The sequence below is a fragment of the Harpegnathos saltator genome, unplaced genomic scaffold (assembly GCF_003227715.2).
Source record: "Harpegnathos saltator strain DR-91 unplaced genomic scaffold, Hsal_v8.6 scaffold402, whole genome shotgun sequence".
In the NCBI taxonomy this organism is placed as follows: Eukaryota; Metazoa; Arthropoda; class Insecta; order Hymenoptera; family Formicidae; genus Harpegnathos; species Harpegnathos saltator.
In genome coordinates this window covers 375,001-400,450 of record NW_020230209.1, presented here as the reverse complement: position 1 = coordinate 400,450, position 25,450 = coordinate 375,001, and the positions used below count along the sequence as shown (strand labels likewise).

Genomic DNA, 25,450 nt, shown 5'->3' with positions numbered 1-25,450 from the left:
GTAAAGCCAAGCTGCAGAACACGCAGAAAGTCGAGAAACGTAAGAAAGTTATCTTAGCGATTACACTGAATTACATACGTGGTATTTGCGCATTGTGTCAATTATACATGTATACACACATACTTGTGAATTGTGATCGTGACATTTTTTGTATATAAGTATGTATATGCAAGAAATAATTCGATTGAGAATATTAATTTAAGATGACTACGTATATATACATGTTATATATGTATATATATATATATCTATATATATATATATACCATCTGTCTTTAAATTTATATTTTAATAATCACTTTACATCTCGTCGCGGATGTTCTATATATACATATTGCGTGCGCGACAAGCGTTCGATCCTCGTACGATTAGTAAGATATTAACGCGTGTGCGCGTTACTTTGAATGAAAGTGCGACGGGGAAACGACGCGTCGCGCGGAATGAAAATCACACGCACGATTGCGCGTGCGTGCGTTTGCGTGTACGAGCGCGAAATCGTCGCGATCTCGGCGCGCTGTGAAGAAAGTTCTTCGCTGAAAGGTAGCGTTCGTACCGTTGAGAGATTTTTTTTTCTCTTTTTTACTAGAAATTCTGATGAAAAGTCTACACGATGTGATAAGTCTTGATCGGTCGCGCGTCTATCTCTCCATGTACACATATCGTTATAACATACATGTATGAGTGTGTGAATGTGTGTGGGGGTGGATGGGTACATGGGCGCCTATGCGTCTCTGCTGTCTGTGTGTGTGTGTGTGTGTGTGTGTGTGTGTGTGTGTGTGTGTGTGTGTGTGTGTGTTTGTATGTGTGCTTGCGTGCGCGTATGCACACGCATTTTTTTACGTAATTTGTGATTATTATTGCAATTAATAATCTATCTAAGAGACTGCTGTCGCGGCATTGTAAATTTTAGGCAATTATAATAGGCAGTACGCGAACGCACGAAGGTGCCGTCGATTATTCTCGGTGCCTCTCGCTCGTTAACGGAAGGCAACGGGTACGTCAAGTGGTGCTGCGACGTGCAGCGTCTGTATTCCTCGTGTATAATCGCTGTGTAAAAATACTGCTCTTCTCGAAAATATCTCAGACGCTTGAGCCTCTTATTAGGGTTCATTAGTGCCCACGTTACTACTTGTGCTTTTCTTTTTCGAGACACTTTACACGTTTTTCGCCAAATTCTCTCTATCCCCCTGTAACTCTTGTAATTCGCGCGTGATCGTTCAGAGCGCGTTGCGTCGCGTCGAGTCGAAACTGACGACGGGCAAGAAACGATCACGGATCGCGAGTTGAGTAATAAACAAAAAAAAACGCCCGACGATCCGCGGACGTTGCTGCGTGCTTTGGGAATTGCCCGTCTCATTCAACCGCGAAAACATTGTCGGGCGAAATACCTTCGAACTTGGGGTGACGAGTGAGGATTTCTTCGCGTGGGAGTATACCTACAGATTTGTAAATGTATACAGATACGTTTGCAAACTGCGCACTCGACGGAACACGTCGTCCATCTTATTCCCGAATGCGTTTCGCTCGACACCGCCGACGGATGCATGCGTGTACATCCATAAATAATATAACGCGAAGATCATAGCCCGACGTATTCAACACTGTGTGCGATTAATTTTGACTGTCAGTACCACGTAATAGGACTTTATCTTCGGGATCGACGCCATCCGTTCCTCGATGATACCTTGAGTTCGCGCGTCCGAAGACGAAAATATGTGTAAATAGATAGCGCGCGCCTCTCAAAAGTCCGCTGGTCTATCGCGCCTGTCGCGCGCGACGAGCGACACGCGCGATTGCATTGTCGCGGCGCGCGTGATATCTCGCCGAGTAATCCGCAGCGCGACGCGCGCGCGCGCACAGTCGTTCGTAGATAATTTCACACACGTAGAACGAAGCAAGCAGTTTGGGCCGAGCCGGGCAGATCGAGAGCGCTCGACAAAGTAGCCGCCGAGAGACAATCGATTTTCAACTATGCTGTTGTAACTGTAAATATACAAATGTAAATCTGAATTCTAAGAGACGACGATAAAGAGCGATATTTATTGCGAGCGGGATAGTGATTGTGATCGTGTTATTTATTATTAATCGGAACGTACGTTCATATCGCGAAATTGATAAGAGCGATAAGGTTGAATGAGAGAGAGAGAGAGAGAGAGAGAGAGAGAGAGAGAGAGAAAGAGAGAGATTGTAAATAAATATATCATTGAGAAGCCGAGGCGTTTGTATACTTTCGTCTGCATGCGTTTTCGTACACGACTTCGAATCGCACGCGGTCGAGATCGAGATCGAGATCGATTGTTGCGCGCCATATTGGAGCGATTCGATCGCAGCACGCGGGCAACTTCGGACGAGACGCCGCGGTAAAGTCGCCGGGGGCATCGCGACTCGCCGTTTTCCCCTCGCAAAATGAACGTGATACAGCCGATGCCGGCGAGAGGACGACGCGGTTACGCGTCGAGAGGAAGGATCGCGTTGTCGAACACCCAGCGAGTCACGAATCTCTTTCCGAAGCATCGTAAGTATCGGCGCGTCGCCACGCCGCGCGAAAACCGCGGGTCTCTCACGGTCGCAATGGCCGCCGAAAGCCAAAGTTTCGAACACCGTGTGCGGTGTATATGTGGCGAATGAGAGAATCCGCGGTGATGCTTCGGTATCATCCTGTCACTCGATACTGACGCTCTCACGCGACTCATGAGTCTTCGCGCAGAATTCGCAGAAGCCGACCTCGCGAAACCTTCGACGAGCTCCGGGCCGGCGAGTTCCGCCGCGAACACAAAGACGCCGAGGCGTAATTGGGGACCTAACAAGGAGAATTGCGTCTCCACGTCGTCCTACCTGTCGAGCGTTTCTCGTCGCAGCGTACGGTGAGCTATACAAATGTCGCGGCTAAAGACGCGCGAATCAAGGATTTTTATATCGAATCGAATTTCATTTTTTTAATTCGAGTCGAATCGAATCTATGAAATTTCATTCGAATTCGAATGAAATCATTAGAAACTTTAATATGACTATTAAACATGCACATAATGATGGGAGATTTTAATATGAAAGGGAATATTGATGTTGTAATATCATCTTAAAGTAAAATATATATTTAAATGTTTAAAGTAATTTATAATTAAGTCATTAATTATAAGTTAAGTTAATTACAAGTTAAGGGTTCAAACATACAGGCCCAGGCGGCCTGTTTTGTAGCTTTTTTGATGCATGCAAACGCTAATATTAGGTCATTGAATATGAAATGTCCGATTTCCTTAAGTACCTAAAGTTCGACAGTCGATATCTCTGATATTTCACCCTTACAGTTTTTGGTCTTTTTCTTGTTGTGAAGGTACATCATCACTCTTTCAAACGCATGTTTTGATTTGTGATTATCTTTCGAATTGTCTTTGTTACAGCAATGTTTGTGTAACCATGAACAAGTTAAAAATTCATGTTATTTTCGAATATGAGTCCCGTCGTGGAAACAATGCAGCACAGACAACTCGAAATATTAACGAAGTGTTTGGTGAAGATGTGGTTAATAAACGTACAATACGTCGATAGTTTGAGAAGTTTCGTTTTGGCGATTTTAATCTTGAAAATGAGCCACGTTGGTGATCCGAGACCAAGGTGGATAATGATGAACTGAAAGCTGTAGTGGAAGCGGATACATTTCAAACTACGCGTGAATTAGCAGCAAGGTTTAACGTTACTATTTCAACAATATTGGATCACTTGGCACAAATCGGCAGGATAAAGAAGTTGGATAAATGGGTTGCGCATGAATTAAACGAGCGCCAAAAGAGAAGTCGTCTCGAAGCTTGCCTCTCTTCACTATCACGACGTAAAAGCGAACCATTTTTACATCGTATTGTTACGTGTGATAAATAGCGGATTCTTTTCGACAATTGCAAGTGTTCGGCATAATGATTGGATATGGATAAAGTGCTGAAACACAGTCCGAGACCGAATATTCACAGAAGAAGGCTAATAGTGTCTATTTGATGATCCAGCGCTGATATTATCCACTACAGCTTCAAGAAACCTGGTCAATCGATTACAACGGATGTCTATTGTAACCAGCTAGGCGAAATGATGAAAATGCTTGCGATCAAGCAGCCGAGATTGATCAATAGACACAGGTAATCCTCTTGCAAGACAACGTTCGACCACATGTCACACAAATAACGTTGCTCAAACTACAGGAGCTGAACCTGGAAACTCTCTGTCACCCACTGTATTCACCAGACCTTGTACCAACTGACTATCACTTCTTCCAAGCACTGGACCATTTCTTGCAAGGAAAAATATTCAATTCACTCAACAAGCTGTGGGAAACGTCTTCTGCGATTTCATCGTCACCTGCTTTTCAGGCTTCTTCGCTGCTGGCATGAATAAGCTACCGTTAAGATGGCAGAACTGTGCCGATAGTTTAGGTGCATACTTGGATTAATTGTACCTATTTCTAGTTTGAGATTTCTAGTTTGAGATATAATAAGCCCAACTTTTGATTCGAAATCGGACATTTCATACTTAACGACCTAATATATTTGATTCGTATTCGAATCTTCGATTTGAAATTTTCGAATTATTCGGATTCGAATCGAATCGAATTACATTAGATTCGATTTGATTCAATTCGAATTTAAATAGTTCGCACATCTCTAGTCGCGATTATAGACTACTTCTTGTATGCTTCTCTCTCTCTCTCTCTCTCTCTCTCTCTCTCTCTCTCTCTCTCTCTGGGGTCTCTCTGATACGCCGAAACATTGGGTTGTTCGGAAAGTAATTTCGGTTTTTTGCATGAAAATGAAAGACGATATTTTTAATAGAAGGAAAAGTTTTATTCGTAATTAAGTATTGCCCATTTTGTTCCAACACCTTTTGCCATCTTTGAGGTGATAACATGATTCCTCGTAGAATTTCTGGTCCTTATCGGCAGAAAACTGAATCAAGTGGTTTTTGACACCTTCATTTGAATCAAAATTTTTACCATCCAAAGAATTTTGCAATGACCGAAAGAAGTGATAATCTTATGATGCCAGATCAGAAATTAATATGGTGGATGCGGTAGCAAATCCCATCCAAGCGGTAACACAGCTTCTGGCGAGTCATCAAACTTGTGTGAGATCTGGCGTTGTCATGATGAAACACAACATTTCTCACACACCTTTTCTCTTCGCCAAATCTGGTCTCTTCTGCTTGATGAAATCATTCAATTTGTCCAATCGATGACAATACACATTCGAATCAATCGTTTGATTGTTTGGTAGCAGCTAAAAAAAACCATTCCTTTCCAATCCTAAACTAAACTCTAAAACTAAACAGAGAGCATCATCTTTTTTTGATGAGTATCAGCTTCCGATGTGCTTTGAGCTAGTTTATCATGTCTGCTCCATGATCTTTTGCGTTTAATATTATTGTACACAATCCATTTTTCACCTTCAGTTACAAGTCGCTTCGGAAGTGGATCGTTTTCCTTACGTTTCAACAGCAAATCTCAGATGATGATGCGACGAATCAAATCTTTTTGAGAACGTGTGAAACTCAAATATCGAGCTTTGAAACGAAACAAGTTGTTTCAAACGCTCATACACGGTCGAATTCGACAAATTCAATCTCTCAGCAATTTCTCGTGTTGTTAACGATGATTTGAATTGTGAATTGTGGACGATTCGCGTCCACCAACGCCTTTATTTGGACTTCATCAACCTCAACTGGCCTTGCAGAACGTGGTGCATCTTTGAGAACGAAATTTCGAAAACCAATTCTGACACTGGCGTTCAGTCAACACATTCTCTCCATACACGACACGCAATTCTTTTCTCGCTTGCGCCGCATTTTTGCCTTTACACGGTAATAAAAAAGCAAAATGTGACGAAAATGCTCACGTTGGTTTCCCACTTTTGATGGGACGTCAAAGAAAAACAACCTGACAGACAGATTCCGAAGCAACTTTTCTCTTCAAATGAAACTTGAAACGTGCGTTGTAAAAATGTAAAATGATTTTTTGCTTTGAAATGAGGTTAATTGCTTAAAAGGGCAACCATAATACCACATCTATTTGAAAAGACCGGAATTACTTTCCGAGCAATCCAATATGTCGCTTCTCGCTAATGAGCTGTCTCGCTTTTTTGCTAGATTGGCCAACAATGCGAGATCGTCGCTCGGCACGTCCAGCAATGCGGATTCCTCAGTGGTGATCGGTAAGGAAATAATAAACAGTGCAAAACCACATAGTATCCGATGACTTACTTATTCACAGCTACTCACGCATGTGCATATTCTCGCGACAGCATTAACAGCCGGCCGAGGTGACGCCAAGAACGAAGTCGGCCTGGCGGCGATAGATCTTCGGTACCCGTATTTGATTCTCTGTCAAATCAGCGACTGCCAGACATACGTCAACACTTTGACGAAGATCCATGTTTTCGATCCGATAGAAGTAAGCGCTCGATCGCGATAGCTTTACCGTTTTCATTCTTACATCGATATTTTCTACTCGTATTTACTGCACCAAAGAGAGAAGTTTGATCGGGTCAACATGACGGTGAACGAATGAAAGGCATTTCGATCGAAGGAAGCGGAACTTCTGCTTGTTAGGAGCGAATTTGATTCGTAAGAATTATTAATTCAGTTTGCGTCGGTGAGAGCACGGCGTCTGATTCGTTCATCGTCGCGTTAATTCAACACCCAAAAAAAGTGTTCTATTTGTAAAGTGATTTCTCCCATAGTCTGATATTCTAAGCGAAGCCTTTTGCAGGAAAAGGATTCCTCTTTTGATCAAGCGATTAAAGTGAATCATTCATCTGAAATTTATTAGATACGTATTATTCTAACTACTTGCCTTTTATTTCAAGAGGATTTCCTCTTATGCCAATTAATTTTCCTCTCATATGAAGAGGAATATGTTGATTTGAATGTCGGCTTCTTTTGTCCAGTTATGCTCTATCTCCAGACATGAACGAAAAAATTATCGTATACTCATGAGTCAGAATATTTGGGACGCTTTTTAAAAAAAGTATATGTGTTGCTGTAACATGTAATGAAGATAATTCACCCATATTTGGTCAAATACAGTTTATAATCTACTGTAAGAAGTTGAGTAATATATTCTTTCTTTTAACTATGTTCCATACAATTGGTTATGATGAACATCTTTATACTATGAAGTTATGATGATTTTATTTCATTCGTACTTATTATAGAACTGGAGTCAGGAGTACATCTATATACATACAGAGTGAGGAAAAAAGATGGAAAGCCTTAAAAATCTCGAAAGATATAAGTTTTATAGAAAAATATTTCAGACAAAAATTATAAGGTTCGAAACGATGTATTTATTGATCTTATCAGTTTGACTTTGAGTAGCGTTGCCAAGGTCAGGCCAAGGTCAACTTATTTTTTTTAAACAAAAACCCCCATTTTTTATTACATCATCTTTTTCTACCAATTAATTTGAACAACTTTTGTCTGAAACATTTTTTTATTTGCCTTTGTTGACCTTGAGTTTTGTTGCCTTTGTTGCCTTAAGTTGACCTTGACTTGTGATCTTGACAACGCCACTCAAGGTCAAACTGATAAGATCAGCAAATATATCGTTTTGAGCTTTATAATTTTTGCTCGAAACACTTTTCTGTAAAACTTATATCTTTCGAGATTTTTAAGGGTTTCCATCTTTTCGCCTCACCCTATATTACTTTTCGCTGTACATTATAACAATTTTTTCAAATTAACTAATATAACCAGTAAGAATAAAGTACGATAAGAATAAATAATAATCCTCTTAAAAAAAGATTAAATAATCTATGTATAAGAGGAAATTTATATTAAAATCAATAAGATTTGCATTATATACATATTACATATAATCATTCTAACTTTAAGAACAATATGTTTACAATATTTCCCTCTTGATCTTAGAGGTATCCTCTTAGGGCAATATGTAAGAATAAAATCCTCTAAAATTTAGATGATGCCGCTTGTTCTGAAATTATAATACTTTTCTCTTGGGTGAACCAAACTCTTTCCCTCCGTCCACCGCCGCTTACACTTGTGTCATGTAAGACTTTTTGCCCCCAAAGATACTGATGCCCGAAACGATGTGCCAACGTCGAGGCTGCTCGAGCAAGCTGTATCGGCTGATGAAAGAGAAATTCAACGCGCTGAAAATCACGCCGATCTTACGGATGCACTTCAGCGAGTCGGCCGGCATGGAACGCGTGCGGACTCTGTGCGCGAGGGAGTACTCAACCGTGGAATTGATAGTGAAACAAAAGTAATATTAGCGATATCGATTAAGCGGCGGAATGAAGCGAGCGAGCGATGCGCGGAGCGCGCGTCTGAAACGGTCCGTTGATTTCGATTGCAGATATTACGCCTTAGCGGCCGCCGCGGCGTTGCTCAAGTACGTGGAATACGCGCAGCATATGGTTTACGCGCCGAAATCGGTGCGGATCGAGTTTCAAGGATCACCGAACACCACGATGATCGGTAAGTCGCGCTAGCCGCGCGAGCTGACGCGAAAGAGAGGAGGAAAAAAGCTCGCGGCGAACTACATCGCGATTGTTATTGCGCAGATATAGAGAGCGCACGGAGTCTGGAACTGGTTGTGTCGCAGTCCAAGCATTCCGCCGTCAGTTTGCTGGGCACTATGGACCGCTGCTTGACCTCTATGGGTAGAAGGCTACTGCGCGTTTCCATTCTCCAACCCCCTTGCGACGAGCGCTCGATCGTGGACCGGCAGTCCTGCGTGGCGGAATTGGTCGACAATCGTTCTTTATGCGCCAGTCTCCAGGTAGACCGAGTCACGTCCGTCCGCCGAGACGATCTTTTAATCGCTGTTACATCTTGGCTGAGAGAGCCAAAAGATATCTCGCGCACATGAGAACCCAGTCAGAACCACAATGTTGATCCGACGTCGGTGAGAGTTGAATTAACGTTGATTTAACGTTTCATCATTTCAACCATTTCAACGTCGAATCAACGTCGAGTCAACGTTATAGTTCTCTGACTGGGGAGCCGCGAGACTCAGGCAGAATGCGCGTGTCTCACACAGCCGGTGGTGCAACGTCTCTTCGGCACGGATCGTTTGCTGACATTAGCGAGCACGCCCTTAAACACGAACGACATGCAAAACGCGGAGCGAAATCTCAACTACGCGCTGCTCCTCAAGAGTTCCCTCGACATCGTCCCGGAACTGGAAGCCGTTCTCGCGACCGGCACTCACGCCTTCTTCGTGAAGATGCGAAAGGTCTGTGTCCCCATTGAAACTTATCCACCGCTATGATCGCGATGTTCTTGTTGATCCACTAACCGCGTTTTCCTCGCGGGAACTCGCCGTCTTGCAGAATTTGGAAAATTCCGAGTTCAAAGTTATGAAGGACAAGATCATGACGCTAATACACGCGGACGCGAGATTCGTCAAGGGATCCACCTCGTCGAGTATGCAACGGTGCTTCGCTATAAAAGCCGGCATCAACGAGTTGCTGGACATCGCGCGGCAAGTCTATTGCGAGCTAATCAACGATATGAAAAGTATGAATGGCATCCTAACGTCCTGAAATAGAGAGAGAGAGAGAGAGAGAGGGAGAGGGGGAGAGAGGGAGAGAGAGAGAAATACACACGGTTGGTAACTTGGCGAATTTCTTCAAACAGGCTTAGTGGAGGTGTCAGCCGTGAAGCACAAGCTGCCGTTATCTTTAGAATACAACGTAAACCTGGGCTACCATATGCACGTAGTTGTGCCACGTGGCTTAGACATCGCGATCTCCGACTTGTCGGCGGAATTTATTCAGGTAACTCGTCTTCCCTCGCGCTAATCGATCGCGCCATTTCAATTTTACGTAACACCTTTCGTAATAACGCAGGTACGAAAAAACAGGAGATCCTTTACGATGACCACGACGGCGTTGTTGACTTTGAATAAGCAATGCAGAAAAGCCTGCGAAGAGATTTATGTGATGAGTAATACGTGAGCAACACAATCCTATTTTTCAGTGCCTATTTTTCAGACCTCCGTCCGAATAATGTTGAATTAGCGATTGGCGATTTACGATCGGGCGTGTATTTACGCGCGCCTCGTCGCGTCACAATATTATTGCGTCGACAAAATAACCATTTGCAGTCTGCTGACTCACTTGCTGGAGGACATCAGGCAGCACATCGGTTGCCTGTTTCAGCTGAGCGCCGACGTGGCGGAATTGGATTTGGTATTGTCGCTGGCGCAAATCAGTTGCAATCCGGAATACGTGCGGCCGTCGTTCGGGATGAAATTAGAACTGAGAGACTCGTTGCACCCCATTATGGAGTTATTCAACACTGACCTCCCCGTACCTAACGACGTAGTGAGTGTCTCGGAGCGGCGTTGAATAATTCGCCGAACCAACACCGTCGAATCGATCGAATCGAACGCGCGCGCCGGCATTTTCCAATCAGCCAAACGATCTCTTTCTCAAATCAACAGGATGCAACGAGCGCGTATAATTTCCACCTCGTAACCGGACCGAACATGAGCGGCAAATCTACATACCTGAAGCAGATCGTTCTACTTCAAATTATGGCGCAGGTAACGGCGCGGCGCGCCATTAGCTATGACGACTTACGCGTTCATTTATCTCGTCGATCTCACGATCATTCGCTCTTATCGTCGTTCGTAGATCGGCTCCTACGTGCCAGCGTCGAAGGCGACGTTTCGCGTCGCGGATCGCATACTTTGTAGGATATGCTCCCGCGACGACGCCGAACTCAACGCGTCCGCCTACGTTCTCGAGGTGAGTGCGCGCACGTGCGAGATGCAATAATCCGGCATAATTAAACCGCGGTGCCAGAGCCGAGAGAGAGAGAGAGAGAGAGAGAGAGAGAGAGAGAGAGAGAGAGAGAGAATGCTGCGGAGATTACTTTCGAATGCGTTTACTTCAGATGAAAGAGGCGCAATACATTTTGCATTCCGTCACGCCGCGGTCTCTCGTTGTCCTGGACGAGCTCTGCCGGCACACCACGGTCGAAGAGGGCTCGGCCATCGCTTGGTCGATATGCGAGAAATTATTGCTGACGAGCGCATTCACGTTCGCGGCGACGCACTTTCTGCACCTCACCGAGCTCAGCAATAAGTATCACAATGTGACAATGTACGTAATGCTCTTGCGTGAGTCATAGAATTTTCCGGCTCGACGAAAACTCTCCGGCCGGCGGCCGGGCCGTCGGAGATAGTTACCGTTCGCTTGTCACTTTCTTCCTCAGCCACTGTTTCGAGACGAAAATGGCAGAGTCGAACGGCTCGGACCAGTTGCACCTGATATACACTCACAAATTAAACAACGGAACGGCACCCACCGATCACTACGGTATCGCTTTGGCGGAGGTGTCCTCCCTGCCGAAATGCGTCACGTCTAAAGCGCGAGAATACGCGTCCCGACGGTCGGCGGATGTGCAGGTTTGGACCATTTACGAGTATTTATCGCAGAGTCATTAAGGAGGGGGGGGGGAACCTGTTTGTAGGCCAAAAAAATAGGCTATTTTCACGAATTCTTTTTTCTTCGGAAACTAAACGGACGATTGATTTCAAACTTTGTAGAAATAATAATATATTTAACTTATAAGAATGAATTTTTATAGTGTTATGTGAATAATGATGTAGCAGATACACAAAAAATAACGTGACGTGTTTAGGCGCGCGCCGTTTCACGGCTCCCATGAAATCTCGAGATACGGTGGACTGGAACAAAAACGCAAGTAAGATAATTAATCTACAAGCTTGCCCAAAACAAACTAGTTTTTCAATAATTTCAAGGCATTTAAAAATTGTATTTGAAAAATCGCCAGTTAAAATCGACAGTTTTACGTTAAAAATAAATATGAGAAAATAATATTTTTTAATTTCGCTAGTTCACACGATAGAGAGACATGTTTCGAATATGTAACTACATGCTGAAGTCGGTCGGTTCATTAGTTTGTCTCAAATCGTGGAAGCCAGTTAAAGCAAAGTCATTTCGAAAAAAAAAAACTTCATGTTTAAAGCTTCATGTACTATTCGATCATACTTCTAGTACTCACGTAAGTTTCAGTCTAATCGGCAATTCCAGATCCGTATAATAAATTCTCCTCGACTTCATGAAATTCTTTTTTACATTCCTAGGTTTCGTAGGATTGTTTCCACAATTTCCGCAGCAATTGTGTGACGAAACTTTGAAAGACTCAGTGAGCGCTCTGATTTTGACTTGTGCGTCGCTTCGAATAATAGGTTGTAACTTTCGTAATTTTCCGAATTTTTCGATACGAATTTAAAAATGGATTCCTAACAATATGTATTTTAAGAAAATGTAATAAAAAAAAATTCAATTTTTTTGATCCTACCGACAGGTTTCCCCGTTAACGGGACGTCGTTAAAGTCAAAGTTGGGAAGTAACTCGTTACTTGTAACGAAGTTACAGTTACAGTTACTTTTTCTTGGTAACTATAACTTAACTTCGTTTCTTTTTTCTCATCTATAACTGTAAGTTAACTTGGTGACATTTGTTTGACAACTAGTGACTAATTTAACAGTTATTTTAATAGTTACTTTATACATTTCAAAGTTTAAGTTTCTTAAGTTTCTGACGGACTAGAACGATAACGCGACGTACGATGCTTGATACGCAATAAGCGTACAGTTATTCTGGCTACATTTGCAAAGTGCGCGCGCTATTGCGTCATCTATCTTTATCGTTCATTAGATGTAAAACAAAGATAAAACAAAGATAAAATGACGCAATAGCGCCAATAGTCTCCTCTCCGAACGCCACCTGTATTCCTTCCAAAAAAAATTGTACGCCTATTGGATATTTCCGTTGCGCGTCGCCAGTCCTTATTTGTTAATATAATTTGCATTCAGCGCGAAGGGCGCTGCTTGGTTTCAGTTATATAAAGAATTCAAGCAATGGATAAAATATCTCGATCGTCGGAGAAGGATTGCAAAATGCCATGGCCAGCATATGCAGAAATATTCGAGTTACAGCAAAAACTTGGAAACTGAACCAACCGGGCATTTCTCTGTCCGGTTATTATTAATAGTCTTAAAAAACAAATATGAATTGCTTGCTAAAATTAATGAATCCAATTTGTAAAAATTATATACAATACGAGGAATATAATGGTCAACAAAGTACTTTTATATAAAGTTGCAGGAATTTGCATAATTACAAAGTTTAAAATAATAGCACAATTATTGTGAAAAAGTAACTAAAGAGTAACGATTCGTTACTTCCTTGTACTTAACTTGTAACCAGTTACTTTTTCAGTGAAAAAAATGTAACTGCAACCTAGATACTAAAGATGTGCGAACTATTCGAATTCGAATCGAATCGAATCAAATCTAATGTAATTCGATTCGATTCGAAGCCGAATCCCTATGATTCGAATTCGAATAATACGAATAGGAATCGAATACATTATCGTTTGCGTGCATCAGCTACAAAACGGGCCATCTGGGCCCGTATGTTTGAGCCCTTAACTTGTAATTAACTTGACTTATAATTAATTATAAGTCAAGTTAAATAATAACTTAAATAATAACTTAATTATAAATTACTTTAAATATTTAAATATATATTTTACTTTAAGATGATATTACATCAATATCAATAATTCCCTTTCATATTAAAATCTTCCATCGTTATTTGCATGTTTAATAGTCATGTTAAATTTTTTAATGATTCGAATTCGAATTTAAAAAATGATACTCGATTCGATTCGATTCGACATAAAAATTCTTGACTCACACATCTCTGCCAGATACTTTTACAAAGTAACTTTCCCAACCCTGATTAAAATATCCAAACTTTTAGCAGGGCAACCTTGGCTCGAGCACGGATTGCGTATCGTGGGAGAAATCATGCTACGACGCGGTCGTCCAGCTGCGCGTGCTGCAGGAGAGCAATCGATTCGTCTTCGCGAACATAATAAGCATCATGAAGCAGCTAGACCTGAGCAAGCAACGTAGAACTTTGGCATCGGCGACGCGGCCGACAGAGAGCACGCGAGTTCCCGCACAAGCGGCGGCGAACTCGCTCGCAACTACTCGGCAGACGATACAGCAGGAGGCCGAAAACCGTCCGGTCCAGCACTCCTTCGCGCCGGGGGGGAAGGACGATTCAATGATCGCGAACCCGAACGCGACTCAACGAGAAGAGCGGCGAGCAGCGGAGAAGGAGTTAACGAGGGTCGTCGGCGAGCCTGCGTCGATCGATGGCAAGGATTCAGCCGAGCAAGCAGCAGGTGCTGTAGATCGTGCGGCACTTTCATTTCCGGGCGCCACGGCGAAGTCCGACGGAAGTCCGTCGATTAGTTCACACGATATCGCGAGCGAATCTACGTCGAACTCGATGAATCTCCAGAGCATATCGCAATTGTGCAATTTCAACAACGCACCGGAGACGAGTTCGTCCGAACAATCAATCAGCCGCAGTAGCATCACGGACGACCCTCTGTTTTACGTGTGCACGTCCTTCGCGAAGACGAGCAGTCAGAAAACGATAGTGCTGTCCCGCCATGAAGCGAACTCGGACGTGAATCTCGACGTAAGCTCGACGCCCCGATCGTCCCAGTCGTTCCCGTATCACGATTATTGCTTATCCGAGAGAGAATTCGACATCACTCCGCCGTCGTATCTTCACTCGACTCCGAGTGAAGTGGCGAAGATAAGCGCGCGCGTTAAAGAAGCGGAGATCTTCCGGCAAATCGAGGGCAACGCCTTTGATGAAAAGGCCTTTTTCGGCAGCATACTGGTACCTATACGCGCAAATCTCGCCAACGACGACGACGACGACGTAGTGATGTTACCCGTATAACTTGTTTTAATTGTTTTAATCTTACCTTTAATCTTACCTTTTAATCTTACCTTTAATAATTACCGTCCAATAGTTTCGACACATTCCACAAGCATTTTTATCATCGCGCGCTTTCCGAAAACTCTCCTCCCCCCCCCAGTGACTTTTCACCGCTTACTCCTCTAAGTTTTTTTAATAAGCGCTCTTTGTGTAAGTTGTCGACAAAGCAAAGCGCCAAACGGGCCAAATATGGCAGTTTTGTTTCTGTATTAATCAAAGTTTCCGTCCTTACGGCTGTTTCATTTTTACGCGACTCCACCGACTGAACGCGAGAACTTCCTTGGGAAGTGTACCGGTAGGAAATAACGGATCGATTGGGGAGATTGATGGACGTAAATGTAAAATGTAAAATGTTTTATCGTACGAATATATGTTGTACATTTTTTACCTTTTCCTACATATTTTTCCACGTCTTTTCATTCGCAAAAATGAACCATCCAGAAAAAAGTGATTTCAGAATAAGCGGAATCGTCTAAATTTTAGAGGATTTTATTCTTATATGCGGCCTCGAGAGGATTCCTTTAAGATTAAGAAGAAAATATTATAACACATTGTTCTTGAAGTTAGAGAGAGATTATGTGTTATATGTGTAATGCAAATCTTATTAACTTTAATATTAATAATTTTAATGTTAATTAATTTTAATAATTATAAATTTCCTCTTATACACAGATTATTTAATTTTTTTTTTTTTAAGAGGATTATTATTTATTCTTACTGTACTTTATTCTTACTACGTAGTTATACTAGTTAATTTGAAAAATTATTATGATGCGTATAGCAAAAAGTAATATATTTATAGATGTACTTCTGACTCCAAGTTCTACAATAAGTAGGCACGAATGAAATAAGATCACCATAACAGATAAATTTGCCAATCAGCTTTGTTGTGGACTTCATAGCTACAAAGATGTTCGTCAGAACCAATTGTACGAAACACAATTAAAAGAAAGAAAATATTATTCAATATTCTTGCAGTAGATTATAAACTGTATTTGACCAAATACGGATAAATTATCTTCGTTATGTGTTACAGCCACACAAAGATACCTTTTTTAAAAGACGTTCCAATTACATTTTGCGTAATTATATTAAGCGTTCCAAAATATTCTGACCCATGAGTATATGATTATCTTTTCGTTCATGTCTGGAGGTAGAGCATGACTGAACAAAAGAAGCCGACAACTCAAATCAACATATTTCTCTTCATATAAAAGGAAAGTTAATTGACGAGAAGAGGAAATCTTCTTATAAATAAGAGGAAAACAGAATAATATCTAATAAATTTTCTACGAATGCTTCGCTTTAATCGCTTTATTGAGAGGGGAATCCTTTTTCTGTAAAAAGGCTTCGCTCAGGAGAGACTAGATGGGAAAAATCACTTTACAATAGAATAGATTTTTGTGGGTGACGCGTAAGCCTGCACAGTCGCCGCTACCTTCGCGTAAACGAGCGGCGAACATACGAGCGTGATACTCCCTGAAGATATCTTCGCGACGGAGGAAAAATCGACAAGATATATATGCTCTCTGCTCCACTTTTGAGTATAAATTATCCAAAATCGTGGAATCGGCGGACCAGTCGTGCAACGTGGAAAATCAAGGGACGATGGTGATGTTCGATCAGCGGAACTGTCCCCTTCACTTATTCGCGAAACACAGTAAATTCGCCGAGTAGAAACGCGCAAAAGGACATAACCTGGAGAACCCGAGGGACTGGTGGCGAAGATGTCTGATGATTTATTACCAGAATGGCTGAATTTGTTTCTTGACGACTTCGAAACGAGCCTCTGCTTGCCGATCCTCATGGTGATGATCCTGTGCACCGCTCAGTTTGTGTTCAATCACCTCTTCGACATTGCGCATACAATTTACCGAAACGCGAAGCTCATGGCGGCGGAAGGAGCGCCAAAACAGAACAATATGATGGGAAAGCTGAAAGGTCTGGCAGCGACACGTAAAACACTTAAGCTCGGCCTCGCGAGCTTAAGATGCGGCCGTCGATTGATGCGAATCTCTGCTCTCTGAATCCGCCAGGTATTTTGACCACCTTCGGCGGCGGCAATGCCGGCACGACTGCGATACCAAGCTCACCTTCGCCGGCGGTCGGCGCCGAAGAGGAATGGGACTATTGCGAGGACTATTGCGAGCTTGAATAGCGTGAATCCTTCCTTTCTTCCCTCCTTCCTTCCTCCCTCCCTCCCTCTCTCTCTCTCTCCCTCCCGCCCTTCTGTGTGCCGACGCGAATAAAGAATTTCCACATGTCGTTCGGCGTCCTTCCCTCACTTTTATCGCGCGATCGACGAAACCTCGGATATTCGCGCAGGGCTAATTCGGGGCAGGCGAGAAAGATACCCTGTCGGAGTTTGCGGAGACAAAGTCAAAGTCAACGGCGCATTATCTCCGGCCCGTCCGCGATCGCCAGCAGCCGCTTTCGTCGGTCATGCGATAATACCAAGGAGACTAATTATAAGATGACGACCGATTAATTTTGCGCAATGCCGCGAGTACAACAGTGGTTGACGGTGGAGAAGCACCGCGAGCTGAGATAAACGAGCACCCTAGGAGAAGCCGGCGCGCGTCTAGGGTCAAAGTTTCGAAGCACGTGAGAGAGAGAGAGAGAGAGAGAGAGAGAGAGAGAGAGAGAGAGAGAGGAAGCGATGCCGGTCGAAGACACGAAAGCGGGTCAAGGCTGACGGCTTGAAGAAGCTCGGCTTGCGCTCGCCGGGCGAAGCTCGCTCGTGGAATTCCGCGTTTCGAAGTAACTCTCGGGTAAGAGTTGAGCAACGGCGCGAAGCAGGAAATCGGCCCACGTAATGTAACGTGACGAATCTACCTTGTCCTCTCGATGTGTGACGTTGCACGAACGCGGTCGAATCTCTCTGGTCTCTCTGGGATTCCGCAGCGAGACCGAGCGAGACGAAGGTGGCCGACACGAATCTAGCAGCCCGCGAGACCTTCGCAGCACCTCGCGCTCGCGCTCGCGCTCGCGCTTCGCGCGTTGAAGAAGTAGACCGAGTGAAATATTGCTTTGTTGTCGCGAATGATTCGCCGCAGCGGCGCGACGGCGCGACCTCGGCGAGTTGCATTCGCACGTCCGTCAAACTGTTATTATTACGACGTAATTGATCCGGTAAACAGCTCGCTCGCTCGCTCGCTCGAACGAATGTGCGTTCCATTGCCGCGTACACACAATCGCTAATTCCTTTCTTTCTCGCCTCTCGTGTTCGTACACTTATCGTTAACGTTGCCGAGGCTTGTTAACGAGGAGCGAGCTGCTCCTCGTGGCGGCAGGAGCGAAGGGTGGCACCCTCGGCTCTTGCGACAACAACTCGTGCCACGAGCCACGAGACTCGTTGCGTAACGGCCGACGCGATTCGCGGCGCGTCACACACGCCGATGTGTTCGATGAACTCGCGCGCGCTCATAACACGGAGTTATTACATCGCGCGCTGTATTATCGCATCCTTATCGTACGAGAGACGAAATCGGATTAACCGCGGCGGGTCTTCATCGACCGGCAAATCCTGTCTCTTCTCTTGCGCAACGGCCCCCGTTCCGCCATTTATTCGTCATAATAACTTATCGCGCGTGCACCTGCGTGTGCATACGCGTATGCGTGTTACAAAAGCAAATGGGCGGCGATTATCATTCTCGCGATAAGAACGCCACCGGTGTTTGTTGCAACGCTCGACGACGACGCGTCGCCGGCGATCGCGGAGGAAGTGTCGAAGGATTATCGTTAATGCTTTCCAAAACACGATCGCCGCACTCACGCACGCACGCACGCACGCACGCACGCACGCACACACGCGTATCGTCCAACCGCCGCTTGGAGAACCGGGTCGACGACCCGGGTGTCCAGTGAAATCCACGTCGACGAGGTTTGTAATTGGCACTTCCTCGACGCGTTGCGTTCGTGTTATTATCGAGCCGAATCGAGCGATTGAAAGCTGATCGTTTACGGAGAACAGGAAAGAAAGCAAGAAGGGGAGAGGAGAAATGCAGGGGAGCGAAGGAGAAGAAAGAAACGAGAGAACTCGTGTCTGCGCGACTCGAACAGCCGAAAGAAGTAATCTCGGAACAAGTGGAATTATCTAAATTTTAGATTTTTAGGATTCTATTCCTATATATGGGGATCCAAGAGGATTCTTCTAAGATTAAGAGGGAAATATTGTAAACACATTATTCTTAAAGTTCGAGGAATTACATGTTATATGTATAATGCAAATCTTATTGATTTTAATATAAATTTCCTCTTACACACAGATTATTTAATCTTCTTTTCTAAGAGGATTATCATTTATTCTCACTATACTTTATTCTTACTGGTTATACTGGTTAATTTGAAAATTAATTATTATAACCATGCATAGCGAAAAATAATATACAGGGTGAGGAAGAAAGATGGAAACCCTTAAAAATCTCGAAAGATATAAGTATTACAGAAAAGTATTTCAGACAAAAGTTATAAGGCTCAAAACGATGTATTTACTGATCAGTTATCAGTTTGACCTTGAGTGGCGTTGCCGAGGTCAGGTCAAGGTCAACTTATTTTTTTTAAACAGAAATCCCCATCTTTTATTATATCGTCTTTTTTTACCAATTAATTTGAACGACTTTTGTCTGAAACATTTTTTTATTTGCCCAATATTTTTTGAGATATTTAAGGAAAACTCGGAAACTTTTTCAATATTTAACTTATGATACCTCGCCAACTATTTGTCGGAAGAAAAAATGCTATTAGACTTTTTTACTCTACTCGATCTCAAGAATATATTGTTACAATAGCATCCTTTTGTTAATTTGATGATTTTTGAAATTTTGAAATTTCCAAACGTCAATAAGATAAGATCAGTATTATACGTCGTTTTGAGCCTTATAACTTTTGTCTGAAACACTTTTCTGTAAAACTTATATCTTTCGAGATTTTTAATGGTTTCCATACTTTTGGCTCATCCCGTATATATGTGTACTTCTGGCTCCAGTTCTACAATAAATAGGCACGAATGAAATAACAACATCATAACAAATAAATTTCCAATCAGCTTTGTTATGGACTTCATAGTTACAAAGATGTTCATCATAAGCAATTGTATGAAACACAGTTAAAAGGAAGAATATATTATTCAACTTGTTGCAATAGATTGTAAACTGTATTTGACTAAATATAATTAGATTATCTTACAAATTATCTTCGTTATATGTTACAGCAACACACATACCTTTCTTCTAAAGAAAGCGTTCCAAATATTCTAACCCATGAGCTGTTATCTTTTCGTTCATGTCATCGAGGTATAGCATGACTAAACCAGAGAGGACCTTCAAATCACTATATTTCTCTTCACACAAGAGGAAAGTTAATTGATACAAGAGGAAATCCTCTGGGAATAAGAGGAAAACAGTTGGAACAATATCTTAATAAATTTTCGATGAATGCTTCACTTTATCGCGAGAGGAATCCTCTTCTTGTAAAAGGCTTCGCTTAGAATATGAGACTATGGGAGAAATCACTTTACAAATGGAATACTTTTTTTTTACGTGAAGGTTCCCGCGCGTGTCATTGCTGCGTCGAGCCCCACGCGGGACCGTATAAGACGACGACGACGACGACGACGAGGCTGCCGGTGCGTCGCAGAAGAGACGAGAGCAGGGGAGTCAGCGCAGCGCTTCCCGCGAAAATAAATGTCTGAAGGTGTCGAATAAGAGGCAAGAGGTGTGGATGTCACACACGGATGGTGTGAGCCAAAGTGGCTTAGGCGCTTACAAGCTGCGAGCTTGAAGCCCCGCAATAATACGCCCGTCGCATCATGGCCTTTGGCCTATTTACACAAAGTATCGAGACGCGAGTTGCTGCGAGTTCTATTCAACAAGAAAGTGTAGGTGATATTTTTGTGGAAAATCATAGTAGCACCATCTATACCTTTCCGTCTACCATATACCGTTTGAATCTTGAATCTAACTTCTTCCTTGCGCAGTGTGCGTCAAAAAGTTGCATCGAGTAGTCATTAAAAGTGAACATTATTTTTAAAAATAAGTGTAAAATATTTGAAGCGTTAAGTTGAAGGAGGCGGTTTTTCTTATTAACCAATTATTAAGGGACCAAAATTAACAATCGCGACAACTGCTAGAGCAATTAAAAAGTCAGAGGCTTTCGTAAGGAAGTGAGCAAGTAAATTCAAAACCACTGGAAGTGGATTGACGACTTGCCAGAAAGGGGGCCGCCTTATACAACGATTTTGAAGGAGAACGAAGCGCTCTTGTGTCTTTTTCAGACGAATCCCAGTCTTACCCTGCGTTAGACCCAAGTAAAACTCCGTCGCAAAGGTCAACATACCTCGCTTAATACCATCAGAAGCCGCCTGCATGAAAATGATGTGGCATCACCACATTTCGGTCCACCATGAAAAAACCACCGCTGTCAGAGAAGCTCTCGAAAGCGACATAACTATGATGGATTGGCCGGTATTCTCGCCAGACGCAAATCCCATCGAAAATGTGTCATACCTTAAGATGAAACTTAAAGGAAAGCGTGTCTTCACTTTTAAGCAACCGTGCATAAAAATAAAAAAACACTATGGCGTTCTTTGTCAGAATACGCCGAAATACCGAAAATCTGGTAAAAAATCTGCAAAAACGGATCAAATTTTAGGTAATTGCGCATTACTAAAAATCTTCTATTCTCGTTTAGAAAAGAACCACTTGACTTTATCCTTCATTCTTTTCAGATTATCACCAACGCTCTCTTGTTGAACAGACCGTACGTAACTTCGCGAAATCAGACTGCGCTTCCGAGGAGCGCCTAATTAAGCGAGCCGTCGATCGTCGATCTCGCTTCCGACCCGACGCGGGTCTCGCGGGTAAATCGGGAAGGTTTGTTTACGCCAAGGCACGCGAAGCGTGCGAGCCGCGAATTGAAGAACACGTGCGGTGTGACGCGCGCGTCGAAGAACGAAGAAGTCGCCGCGAGGAAAGGTGAAGGATGATGCGCGAGAAGAATGATGAGCGACGCGCGCTTGTCAGTAGCGGCCGGCAGCGTCGTCCTCCTCTCGCGCGAGGACAGGATCGTTCATCGATCTGCTCTGATGTTGTCAATTTGTTGTGAATAAACAGCCCCGTCGCGAGACGATCCCCGCCTCGAGGATGCCTCTCGACTCTCGACTTCCTCGACGGGCAGCAGCCTCGCGCGATCGCGAGTTGGCACGTATATACGCGCGTTGCCGCTTCACGTAGGAAACACGTGGCGCGCATAAATTACAAGCCCCACGCTCTTCTATGTACGTTACATTGTATATGTGCGCGCGGCGCGCACACACCGCGCGGCGCGTACGACGTGCGTTACGCATATAAAACGCGTATCGATTGTGAGATACGCGCGGTGGCTCGCTTTCACGGTTTGCAAGCCGTCGCGCGGTCGATCGTCCGTCGTCCGTTGTTGCGTAGTCAACGCATTTATTTATTCGCACGCGCCTCGGGATCAGGAAAAGCCGACGCGCATTCACTCTCCATTCCGTGTAAACACCCGTGAATGGCTGCTCGTTGCTCGTCGACGAGGTGACTTGATGGATTTCCCCGTTCTCCCCGGCTGCGAAAACACGCGCGTGTCGCCTTCTTCCGTCCGTCCTTCCTTCCTACCTTCCTTCCTTCCTTCCTTCCTTCCTTCCTTCTTTCCCACCGTCGGGCGAATTCGCGTCGCGACGCAATTCGGGCGCGTGTCCAACGCTAATCTTGCCTTTCTCATCCTCGAGCTAAACACCCGAGAAGAAGCAGGGTTGCGAAAGTTACTTTGCAAGAGTATCCAGTTACAGTTCGAGTTTGTTTTCACTGAAAAAGTAATTACTTATGGTTACAAGTTGCTGACCTTCAAAGATAACATGTTACAGTTGCAGTTGTTGAGAGAGTCGAACGAGTCGTTACTTTTCAGTTATTTTTTTACAATTATTGTGCTATTATTTTAAATTTCGTAACTGTATAAATTCCTTCCAACCTCATACCGAAAGTAGTTTGTCGATTATTATATATTCCTCGTATTATATATAATTTTTGCAAATTGGATTCGTTAATTTAAATAAGCAATTCATATTTATTCTTCAAGACTATTAATAATATTTATATGGAAATGAATGAATTTGATGAGGATAAATACTAAAAATGCTAAAAGTAATCTCAACATCAGAGATTATAGATTTTTTCACTAAAAATTATATTGATATTTTATAAATAAAGTCTTACACTCGTATATTTTCTTAAAATTGCAGTTGAAGTTCTACTTGCATGAACAATTTTTTGTCAGCGCATACTTTGCGGAGAAATCCCAATTGTTCTCATTTTCAAATTTTTGCCGTAACTCGAATATTTCTGCATATGCTGGCCATGGCATTTTGCAATCCTTCTCCGAAGATCGAGATATTTTATCCATTGCTTGAATTTTTTATATAACTAAAACCACGTAGCGCACTTCACGTTAAACGCAGATTATATCAACAAATAAGGACTGGCGACGCGCGACAGAAATGTCCAATAGGCGTACCATTTTTTTGAAAGAAATACAGGCTGCGTTCGAAAACTATCTGGCGCTATTGCGTCATCTTATCCTTATTTTATCTAATCAACGATAAAGATAGATGACGTAACAGCGCGTTTTCCAAATGCAGCCGAAATAATTATACGCTTGTTGGATATCGCACGTTGCGTTATCGTGCTGGTCTGCCGGAAACTTAAGTTTAAAATATATAAAATAACTATTAGTATATTAGTTACTAGTTATCAGACAAATGTAACTACGTTAAGTTACAATTACAGATGGAAAAAGCGGAACGAAGTTAACTTATAATTACCAAAAAAAATTACTGTAACTGTAACTTCGTTACAAGCGATTTTTTCCATAGTCTCATATTCATCTAAGCGAAGCCTTTTACAGAAGAAGGATTCCTCGCTCGGTAAAGCGATTAAAGTGAACCATTCATTTAGAACAGGATTTCCCAATCTTTTTTGTATTTCTTACCTCTAAAAACTTATTAATGAACCTTCACACCCTCTGCAAAAAAAATTATTCGTATGTTTTATGACGAAAGTCAGTTGTTAGGGTTTTAAGGTAAGAAGTTAATTTATAATAATTTATTATTATATAATATTGTTTTATAGAAATTAACTATCATTTAATATTATAAAATTATTATCAAACTTCGTATAGTGATACGTAATGAATATATATATATATATATATATATACAAATACGTAAAAAATATATAATTCTAATAATATTTTTTTTAATTTGATGGTAAAAATGCCGGATTATTCCAGAACTTATCTGAATCATTATTAATTACAATCACATTTCCTCGCACCCCCAAGAATGTTTTTTCGCACCTCCGGTTAGAAAGCCCTGAGAATTTATTACATATTATTCTAACTGTTTTCCTCTCATTTCAAGAGGATTTCCTTTTATATCAATTAATTCTCCTCTTATATGAAGAGGAAAATGTTGATTTGAATGTCGGCTTCTTTTATTCAGTCATGCTTTATCCCCAGATATGAACGAAAATATAATAACATGCTCATGGGTCAGAATATTTGGAACGCTTTGTAAGAAAGGTATGTGCGTTGTTGCAACAACGTTGTTGTAACGAAAATAATTTACCCATATTTGATCAAATACAGTTTCTAATCTATTGTGAGAAGTTGAATATTTTCTTTCTTTTAACTGTGTTTCGTACAATTGGTTATGATGAACATCTTTGTAGCTATAAAGTCCATAATAAAACCGAAATGGAATTTTAGAATTGGAAATTTGTTTGTTATGATGATCTTATTTCATTCGTGCTTGCTTATTGTAGAATTGGAGCCAGAAGTACATCTATACATGTATTACTTTTCGCTATACATTATAATAAATTTTTAACCAGTAACTAACCAGTATAACCAGCAAAAATAAAGTACAGTAAGAATAAATAACAATCCTCTTAAAAAGAGATTAAATAATCTGTGCATAAGAGGAAATTTACATTAAAATACTTTGCGTTATACGCATAACATGTAATTCCTCTAACATTAAGAATAATCTATTTATAATATTTTCCTCTTAATTTTTAATTCTAATTAGAGGAATCCTCTTGAGGCCATACATAAGAATAAAATCCTCTAAAATTTAAATGATTCCGCTTGTCCTGAAACTACTTTTCCCGGGTGAATTAATGTACGCGATGCTCATGTAAGAAAATCGAAGCTTGAAATTATACGCGAAGAATTTTGCTCCGGAGATTTGGCACGAACGGTATAAATTTTCAAAGCAGAGAAGGCTGTTTAGAATATAAGCGCCGCCATATGTGGGCGAAGTGAGAAGCCATTACGGGTCATCGTGAAAACTGATTCATTGATCGCGTTGAGGTGGTTCGTAAGGTGGAGGAGCCTCGCGATATTAGTGACGATCGAGTCGTCGGAATCACGCGATCCGTGCCATCTTATCTTATCGTTGTTTGCACGATGAGAAATATTTGTATTTTGAATAGTGGAGGGACGTGGATGCGCGCGGGGGTGAGAATGCGGTTACATAAGACCGCGTGCGAGTCGAGTCGAATGTGATTTAAAGTTATCGCGCCGTGTCG

General features: G+C 42.3%; 2 protein-coding genes across 2 annotated transcripts; both read left to right on the top strand.

Annotated features, from left to right (window-relative positions):
• Nucleotides 1–259: 259 nt before the first annotated feature.
• LOC105183824 (mutS protein homolog 4) lies at nt 260–15,207 on the top strand. Its single transcript, XM_019841758.2, has 17 exons — nt 260–2,515; nt 2,708–2,864; nt 6,124–6,188; nt 6,279–6,427; nt 8,067–8,260; nt 8,354–8,475; nt 8,562–8,779; nt 9,041–9,235; nt 9,333–9,519; nt 9,640–9,779; nt 9,852–9,955; nt 10,109–10,328; nt 10,448–10,549; nt 10,641–10,754; nt 10,903–11,111; nt 11,224–11,416; nt 13,806–15,207. The coding sequence occupies exons 1-17, from the start codon at nt 2,407–2,409 to the stop codon at nt 14,805–14,807; spliced, it is 3,480 nt and encodes a 1,159-aa protein (XP_019697317.1). The 5' UTR covers nt 260–2,406; the 3' UTR covers nt 14,808–15,207.
• Nucleotides 15,208–16,250: 1,043 nt separating this feature from the next.
• Nucleotides 16,251–17,085, top strand: LOC109503926 (hypothetical protein). Its single transcript, XM_025301121.1, has 2 exons — nt 16,251–16,787; nt 16,883–17,085. The coding sequence occupies exons 1-2, from the start codon at nt 16,574–16,576 to the stop codon at nt 17,002–17,004; spliced, it is 336 nt and encodes a 111-aa protein (XP_025156906.1). The 5' UTR covers nt 16,251–16,573; the 3' UTR covers nt 17,005–17,085.
• The last annotated feature ends 8,365 nt before the right edge of the window (nt 17,086–25,450 follow it).